The sequence below is a fragment of the Otolemur garnettii genome, unplaced genomic scaffold (genome assembly GCF_000181295.1).
Source record: "Otolemur garnettii isolate 467f Iridium unplaced genomic scaffold, OtoGar3 scaffold00156, whole genome shotgun sequence".
In the NCBI taxonomy this organism is placed as follows: domain Eukaryota; kingdom Metazoa; phylum Chordata; class Mammalia; order Primates; family Galagidae; genus Otolemur; species Otolemur garnettii.
Window position 1 is genome coordinate 3,919,779 of NW_003852551.1, and position 9,714 is coordinate 3,929,492.

The following is a 9,714-nucleotide window of genomic DNA, read 5'->3' on the forward strand; positions in this document are numbered from 1 at the left end:
CCCGCCCGCCACCTCTGTATATGGGGCCGGCGCCCTACTCCTTCGAGCCACAGGCACCGCCTTCTTTCTTTTTTTTTTAAATTGCAGTTATCTTTTTTAATCTCTATTTTGTTACTTAAAAATAATTCTTGGAGTTACTCCCAGTCATATTTCCTTTTAATTCTCAGCATGATGACATAATATCCTTTCTTATTAAAAAAAAAAAAACCCTAAACACCTAAATTCAAGTGTACTTGCACAGATAACCTGTTCTCAAGCCAAGGCATTTTACCTCATTTTGAATATCACTGCTCCATTAGTCAGTATGTTTCATATTTTGTCAAATGAGACTTGTTTGTATTAGCTGTCTAGGGATGATATAAACTCTTCAGATGCAGAAGAGAATTTCATATGCCTTACAAGGTCAAGGTTAGCCCTAGTGCCTTCCTTTATTTAGTCCTTTCCATCATATTCCCTTTGTATTGACTCTTCTCTTCCCTGTATGAACCCTGACCTATAGAACCTGACAGAGTTCAACACTGCCCACAACAAGCGGATTTCTACCCTCACCATTGAGGAGGGAAATCTGGACATTCAGAGACCAAAGAGGAAGAGGAAGAACTCAAGGGTGACATTCAGTGAGGATGATGAGATCATCAACCCAGGTGAGGTGCCTTTCTAGTTTATCCTGATGAAAAAGCTATGGTCTTAAAGAGTAATATATACATTCCACAGGTCAGTTGTGATGTTTTAAAATAAGGTTTAGGATAAGAGGTGCTACATCAAGGGGAGATATGTTTATACAGGTCATTAGTAGAGTTTTCTGAACACTCAAATATTATTCGGTTACAGTGTGAAAGAAATGGCTAAAGGAAGGACCGTGTATAATACAGTGCAATGATCAAGGCTATAATTCTCTGCTGATTCAGTATGTATGTGTCACGGTGAAAGTTTAAATAAGGTATAGGTAGTTGTTTATTGTCTTTACCTCAAAATAAGACATTATTGTCTTCATGGGATTCTCAATAGCATTGGTAACTCCAAGGGTAGAGAACTTTCTGATGTCACCATTAATCCCATTGAAGACTTCCTCTCTATAAAAAAGTAACTTAATAGTTTATATGGAAATTACAGCAAGATGTTTATAGGGAAGGCCATTAAGCTTACCAGGTTGTTCCATCTTTCCGCCTTTATTTATTAGACTCAAATTATGTCTCAAATACTCTGATAGAAGGAAGCCAGAGAATTGGAAGATATGTATAGTTTATACAGTGATAGACTTGTGATTTTTTTTTTTTTTTTGAGACAGTCTCACTTTGTCATCCTTGGTAGAGTGCTGTGGCATCATAGCTCACAGCAATCTCAAACTCTTGGGCTCAGATGTTCTCCTGACTCAGCCTCCTGAGTAGTGGGGACTTCAGGCACCCACCACAATGCACAGCTATTTTTAGAGAGGGGGTCTCACTCGTGCTCAGCCTGGTAGGATTCTTTTTTTAAACAACCTTATTTGATGGGAGGCCAAGGTGGGCGATTGCCTGAGCTCAGGAGTTTGACACCATCCTGAGCAAGAGCGAGACCCTCATCTTTAAAAGTAGCCAGGTACGACGATGGTGGGCACCTATAGTCCCAGCTACTCAGGAAGCTGAGGCAAGAGAATCACTTGAGCCCAGGAGTTTGAGGTTGCTATGAACTATGATGCCTCAGCACTGTACCAAGGGTGACAAAGTGAGACTGTCTCAAATAAATAAATTAATTACAGCTCATGGGGAAAAAAAAAATCTAAGGATTTTACTTAATTGAAAGTTAAACTCATCTGAGTTCATTGCCTGTAGCACAGTGGTTGCAGTGCCAGCCACATATACCAAGAGTGGCAGGTTCGAACCTGGCCTGGGCCAGCTAAACAACAATGACAACTGCAACAACAACAACAAAAAATTAGCCGGGTGTCGTGGTGGGTGCCTGTAGTCCCAGCTACTTCGGAGGCTGAGGCAAGAGAATTATTTAAGCCCAAGAGTTTGAGGTTGCTGTGAGCTGTGACGCTATAGCACTCTACCAAGGGCGACATAGTGAGACTCTGTCACAAAAAAAAGAAAAGAAACGAAAATGTTGTCTGAGTCATCAGGAGGATGTAGAAACTAATCAAGTACAATTTAAGATTGTATTAATAGAGGAATGGTAAGAACAACAACTCTACTGGTCTGTGTTCAGACCAGAACTCACCCAGATGACTTGTGTAGTCCTCAGGGTGGCAGAACTCAGCTATAGAATACAGTCCCCTAGATTCTGGGACTTAAGAGAAGATTGGGGGCCTGGTAACTCTAGGCACTTTCTGATGGTATTTGAAGTGAATGGATTATAGTAGTAAGTGCTGGAGGGAAATGTCCAGTTAGGAGCTGGATGACCAATCTGAGAAGCTTATTTCTGGGCCCCAGAACCTATTGAACTAAGACTTTCCAGGAGGCCAGGCACAGTGGCCAACACCTATAATCCTAGCACTCTGGGAGTCTGAGGTGGGAGGATTGCTTGAGTTCAGGAGTTTAAGACTAGCCTAAACAAGAGTGTGATTCTGTCTCTAATAAGAATAGAAAAATTAGCTGATTAGCTGGGCATTGTGGTGACCACCTGTAGTCTCAGCTACTAAAGAAGCTAAGGCAGGAAGATCAGTTGAGCCCAGGAGTTTGGGGTTGCTGTGAGCTCGGCTGATGTCATAGCACTGTAGCCTGGGCAAGAGAGTGACACTGTCTCAAGGAAAAGGAAGAAAGGAAGGAAGGGAGGGGAAAAGAAAGGGAAAAGGGAAAGGAAGAAGGAAAGGGAAAGAAAGAAAAGAAAATTAGTACCCTAGAACTTTCTTTCTTAAGACAGTGTATTCAAGCAGTATAGCATAGTGCTTAAGAGCACAGATTCTGGGTGGCGCCTGTGGCTCAAAGCGGTAGGGTGCTGGCCCCATATGCCAGAGGTGGCGGATTCAAACCCAGCCCCGGCCAAAAACTGAAAAAAAAAAAAAAAAAAGAGCACAGATTCTGAAATCACAGAGAGCCTGGATCTGAAGTCACTTTTCCACTTTGTCAGTTGACTTAGCAAACCACTGACCTCACAGGATCAGTGGGAAGATTATGAGTTGATAAATGTAAAAAAATACTTAAGGTCAGTACTTGGCGCTCAGTAAGCCCTCCATGAATGTTAGCCATTATCACCATCGGCATCTGCCTTTCATCCAGGCAGCATTTCCTATACTAGAAGTAGAATTAGCAAGGAATTTGTTGGTAAGTCTAACAAGAGCACAGATATCCTGCAGTGGGTGTATCCTTTCTCTTTAGAACTAGGATGGTAGAGAGAATGAAGAGAGGTTGAGAGCCTTGAGAATCATTTAGCCATCTCAAGACAGGGTTCCCCAAAGGAGCTTAGCCCTGCTCTGCAGGCCTGTGTGCACATAAAGGGCACATCACCTGTTAACCACTTCTCTTTGGGCTTCATTTAGCTGTCCTTGCCGAAAAGATAGTTGGAACAGGCTCCTATGTCAATAAGAGATAAGGGTATTTTTTTTTTTTTTTTTTTTTTGCAGTTTTTGGCTGGGGCTGGGTTTGAACCCGCCACCTCCGGCATATGGGGCCGGCACCCTACTCCTTTGAGCCATGGGCGCCACCCAAGATCAGGGTATTTTTTTAGTGACTTTGTCTCCTTCCTAATAAGCCTGGATATTTTTTCCTCTCTCTTCTTTCACATGGAAGCCATTTATTCTTTGAGCAAAGAGTGGTTGTGAACATAATACTAGGATACTTTTAGAGGCATCCTAATATCTGAAAAGCCAGACTTAAACCAGGGACTAATTATTGAATAGGGATTCTTTGTTTTCCAGGGAGATTCAGGAGTTTCTCTTAATAGCAAGCAACTTCAATGCATTTAAAATAAGATTATAACTATATTAAGTTAAAGGGGCTTGGAGTAGCTTTCTCTAGCAAAAATAGCAAATCTGCCTGGCTGCTTCCACTTATTCAACCTTCAATAATAGGTTATGTGCTGTCTCTGTGCAGAGCAAGTGAAGCTAGAAGCTTATAGGGTTAATGATATTCATACGAGCTATGAAAAGGGAGCCACTCTTCCACCCTGTCCACGGTCTTCACATCCTTTAGTAAAAGTCTTGATTATATAGTTCAAGTCATTCAGGTCAATGGCCAGGTTAAGTGTGACGTCCTGGGTCTGAGTCCTAAGTCTGTTTTTTGCCGATGAGCGGTCATTAGCAAGGTATGTGCTATGTGGCCTCCTGACATGCCATTGTTTTATCACTGATCTAGGATTGATAATGTCTATTCTTTCTCTCCCCTCAAAAGAGAAAAGTGTATGGAACAGGAAAGAACTTGGGGGAGGCAGCGATCTGTCTCTGGCTGTTTGTACCCAGTTCCTGGCTTCTGTCTCTCCAGCATAGTGACTGGGATAGTCACTTTACTACTCCGGGCCTCAGTTTGTTTTCTGGTCCCCTCACTGTTACTGCTGTAGTAACTACCACACAAGGTTGCTGTGAGGATTTAGCACAGCGCATAGTAAATACTTTTCACTGCCTTAATTAAATGAGTTGTTGTGATTGTTTTGTTTGCAATGAGCCTATACCCCCATTCCTCCCACTAAGGGTACCAAGCCAACCCTGCCTTCATCTCTTTTTGCAGAGGATGTGGATCCCTCAGTTGGTCGCTTTAGGAACATGGTGCAAACTGCAGTGGTCCCAGTCAAGGTAGGAAGCACATTATAACAGTTTTTGAAATGCCATATAACCTGAATTTAAAAACCTGCTCTTACACGTAGGTAGGTGTTAAGTCAGTGCTTTATTTTAAAACACATTCTGTGTTCTTCTCTTCATTTTTAATTCTATGGAAATAATTTTACCCCACCTATGTTTAGGGAGTCCTAAAGTACCATGGGAAGGCTGCAAGTAACCAGCCCGCTTGATGTCATGTGAATCATGTGCAATATGTGTCTGGAAGTTTACCGTCCAGCAGGGTACAGAGAGAGGCCCACCTTTCTGTGGTAGCACCGCATGGTTTGCAGTGCCTTTTGTTTCGTGAAGGGGAATGGCACAGGTAGGAATGTCAGCCCAGATCTGAATTAGGTTTAAAGATCAGATATAGTGAAGAAAAGGTGAAAGTTACAGAGATGCTATGCTCACTCAATATGTGGAGGAACTACCTGATAGCCAGAGTTGTCCAACAGGGAACACACCGCCCCTTAAGGTAATGAGATCTTTGTTAATAATGGTATTCAAAAATTGAGTAGAAGATGCTAATAGAGATGCAATAGAGTTTTGATTTTTTTAAATCTTTAGACTCTAAATTGGTAAGATAGTCTTTGTTTAATCCAAAAGGAGGAGTATACAAGGGCTGTCTGGAAAGTGTCCAGTCACCATGAATGTCTCTCTTTTTTATAGTACATGGCTGAATACTTTCTGGACAGCCCTAGTAGATATGAGGAGGATCTTTCATATCTGGAACTTTAGTCCAGTATGGAAAAGTAGAAGATGCAAGTTTATCCATGGGACTCCATTCTATTCATACCCTATTTCCCCTTGAGCCTCTCCCCCCCCCCCTTCTCTCTTTCCCTCTTTCTCTCTTTCTCTCTTTTTCCTTCCTTTGGAATGTTCAGTTGTCCTTAAAGTATAAAATCAAATACTTTTTAACTTTCTGTCAATTTTATTGTGTTCTAATTTACAAATGATTAAATGCACACATTTAAGTATATAGCTTGAGCTTAGACAAATGTAGGCACCTATGTAACCACCAGCATAATTGAGATAAACATTTCCATCACCCCGAAAGGTTCTCTCATGTCCCTATGCAGCCAGTTCCCCCCCATTACCAGATCCATACAACCAATAAATTACTTCTTCACTATAGATTTGTTTTGCTGTGAGATTAATGTTTAAAAAATGGGCATAGAAGGCGGTGCCCATAGCTCAGTGGGTAGGGCACTGGCCACATACACTGAGGCTGGAGGGTTTGAACCTAGCCCGGGTCAGCTAAACAACAGTGACAGCTGCAACAACAACAAAAAGTAGCTGGGCATTGTGGCAGGTGCCTGTAGTCCCAGTTACTTGGAAGGCCAAGGCAAGAGAATTGCTTAAGCCCAAGAGTTTGAGGTTGCTATGAGCTGTGACACCACAGCACTATACCCGGGGTGGCAGCTTGAGACTCTGTCTCAAAAAAAAGGGCACTGAACTTGGAGATACCAACCCCCCCCCAAACAAAAATTAAATACCTATTGCCATCTTTTATTTTTAGAGACAGAGTCTCACTCTGTCACCCTAGGTAGAAGTGCTGTGGCGTCATAGCTCATAGCAGCTTCAAACTCCTGGGCGGTGACTGTGGCTCAGTGAGTAGGGCGCTGGCCCCAAATACTGTGTGTGGCCGGTTCAAACCCAGCCCCTGCCAAACTGCAACAAAAATTAGCTGGGTGTTGTGGTGGATGCTTGTAGTCCCAGCTACTTGGGAGGCTGAGGCAGAAGAATCGCCTAAGCTCAGGAGTTGGAAGTTGCTGTGAGCTGTGATTCCACAGCACTCTACCAAGGGCAATAAAGTGAGACTGTCTCTAAAAAAAAAAGCCAAAACTCCTGGGCTCAAGCAATCTTCTTGCCTCTGCCTCCCAAGTAGCTGGGACTACAGGCTCTCGCCATAACGCCTGGGTATTTTTTTCTATTTTTAGTAGAGATGGGGTCTCACTCTTGCTCAGGCTGGTCTTGAAGTCCTGAGCTCCAGTAATCCACCCCCCTCGGCTTCTCAGAGTCCTAGGGTTACAGGCATGAGCCACTGTGTCCGGCCTAAAAGAGCATTTTTTTTTTTTTTGGAGACAGAGTCTTACTCTGTCACCCTAGATAGAAGTGCTGTAGTGTCATAGCTCAAAGCAACCTCAAATTCTCTGGCATAAGCAATCCTCTTGTCTAAACTTCCCAAGTAGCAGTGATGAGGGGCACTCACTCCAACACCCAACTAGTTTTTTCTATTTTTAGTAGAGATGGATCTCACTCTTGCTCAGGCTGGTCCTAAACTGCTGAGTTCAGGCAGTCCACCTGCCTTAGTCTCCCAGAGTGTTAGGATTACATGTGCGAGCCACATGCCTGCCTAAAAGAGCAGTTCTAATATCAAAGAGAGGAAGCTGTATGACTTTAGGATAAAGAACAGTCATTTAAATTGGGTAAGTTTTACGACACTATCATTTTCTTGATTTGACATAGGCTGGTGAAAGCTTTGTTATAGAGCAGTGTTTGAGAACCATCATTTTAGATGACTGGTAACATCTCTTCAAACCCTAAGATTTCAGGACCATCAAATAAGTTGTTTAGAAAACAGAAAAAGCGATGGTGCCTGTGGCTCAGTGAGTAGGGCGCCAGCCCTCTATATTCAAGGGTGGCAGGTTCAAACCCAGCCCCGGCCAAACTGCAACAAAAAATAGCCAGGTGTTGTGGCGAGTGCCTATACTCCCAGCTACTTGGGAGGCTGAGGCAAGAAAATTGCTTAAGCCCAGGAACTGGCAGTTGCTGTGAACTGTGACGTCATGGCACTCTACCAAGGGTGACAAAGTGAGACTCTGTCTCAAATACATACATACATACATACATACATAAGAAAACAGAAAAAGCAGCCAGGGTAGGGTTCATGCCTGTAATCTTAGCAGTATAGGAGTCTAAGGCAGGTGGATTGCTTGAGCTCAGGAGTTCCAGACCAGCCTGAGCAAGAGCGAGACCCCATCTCTAAAAAAAAAACAGCCAGGCTTTGTGGCAGGCACCTGTAGTTCCAGCTACTCAGGAGGCTGAGGCAAGAGAATCATTTCAGCCCAAGACTTTGAGGTTCATGTGAGCTATGACACCACGGCACTCTACTGAGGGCAATAAAGTACAGCTCTGTTTCAAAAAATAATAATAAAATAAATTTTAGAAAAAACAATAGAAAAGGCTAGAAGTTCAGAGCCTTTCCAAAGGCCATTTTTCTAAGCTGGAATAGAAAAGGCTAACTTAACACCCTCAGGCCTCACCTCTTATCTCCTCTCTCCATTCTCTCCCTTCTCCTTGCTGCAAACTACAGAAGAAACGAGTGGATGGCCCTGGCTCACTGGGCCTGGAGGAATCAGGAAACAGGCGCATGCAGAACTTTGCCTTCAGCGGAGGACTCTACGGGGGCCTGCCCCCAACACACAATGAGGCCGGCTCCCAGCCTCATGGCATTCATGGGACAGCGCTCATCGGTGGCTTGCCCATGCCATACCCCAACCTCGCCCCTGATGTGGACTTGACTCCTGTTGTACCGTCAGCAGTGAACATGAACCCTGCACCAAACCCTGCAGTCTATAACCCTGAAGCTGTAAATGAACCCAAGAAGAAGAAATATGCAAAAGAGGCTTGGCCGGGCAAGAAGCCCACACCTTCCTTACTGATTTGATATTTTTGGTCATGGAGAAGGGTGGGATTGGGTGGGAATGGGGTAGAAGGGTGATGGGGGAGCTAATGAACTAGGGAGAAAAACTTTCCATATGTGCAGTTTCGTCTTTCAGAGTGTCTCCTGGGGTCCTAACCATGTAACATTAAAACTGGGGTGGGGTTGAAGTGTCCCATAAAGACCTGTCTTCAGAACACTTTCAGTGTAAAGAAAGGTTTCATACAACCTCTTAAGTAGACTGCCCAGGCTCTTTCCCCAGCCTTCCACTACCTCCTCCTTTCTTTCTCCCTCTTTCTAGGATATTTTTATGGAAAAATCAGTTATCCCATATCCCAGCCCCTCAGGTTGACTCCAGAGCTGTGGAAGTTATAATAGCGTCACTAGCCTTGGGGGTCCAGCAGCCTGATTTTTATCTACTATCTTTCCAAGTCCCAGGTAGCAAAAGGGTTGCCATGGATCCCAGGTTGATCAAAGAGAAGGCTTAGAAATCTGTAGTTAAGCCAAGGTTTAAATTTAAAAATGTTTTCTTGGGTCAGTGGTTTTGAGGTCCAGTAGTTAGGGTTCTCTCTTTTGTCCTTTCTGTTGGAATGAGAACATTCTGGGTTTTCTTCGTCTGTGACCAGTGCCATAGACACAGGTTTATAGTTTTTAACTGACAGTATTGTTTGAACTTTACCTGTTTTTCTTGTCAAACCTGAGCACTCCATTGCTGAAGTTTCTTATTTAATTCCAGAGTACTATCCTCTATTCTATGGCATTCTTTCCTTTTTAAGTGTGTTATGAAGGCAATTTTTAAAGGGTATGACCAGTTAGGGCAATTTAAATTAAAAAGGAAAAGATTTTACTTTGCAAGTAGCTGATGTCTCTAAGAAGAATTTTTAGATGTTGACTTGGAGGCTTTTCCCCCCTGGATTGAGAGCTTGTTATCCAGAGCTCCAGGACTAGACCTGGCTGACGAACAGGAGACGAAGGTAGGAAACGTTGATATGAGCTTTGTACAGAGATTTGTACATTTGTGTAATAGGCCTTTTCACGCTTTATGTGTAGCTTTTTACCTGTAACCTTTATTACATTGTAAATTAAATGTAACTTTTGTCATTTGGGTGTAGTCTGTGCAGTCTGTGAGTCCCCAGTCACTGATTCCCACCACCATGAGGAAATACTTGTTAAAGGCATGACATTCGGGCTTGGGAAGTAATAATTCTGTCCTCCTCTTATTACTACAAGTAAAGATGGCTCTGATGAGTGTGGAAATTCTAAGTAGAGATTCAGTCTCCGGACCAAAGCCTCACAAGGCAAAGTGGGTTAAGAGGCGCCTATT

General features: G+C 43.2%; 1 protein-coding gene across 1 annotated transcript in view; it reads left to right on the forward strand.

The window, feature by feature from the left end:
* PPP1R8 (protein phosphatase 1 regulatory subunit 8) overlaps positions 1-9,495 on the forward strand; it is a 24,605-nt gene extending 15,110 nt beyond the window's left edge. Inside the window, exons 5-7 of the mRNA XM_003799827.3 lie at positions 500-644; positions 4,641-4,705; positions 8,043-9,495. Coding sequence (XP_003799875.1) covers positions 500-644; positions 4,641-4,705; positions 8,043-8,396 — 564 coding nt within the window. The 3' untranslated portion in view covers positions 8,397-9,495. The remainder of the gene's footprint in view (positions 1-499; positions 645-4,640; positions 4,706-8,042) is intronic.
* Positions 9,496-9,714: the final 219 nt, after the last annotated feature.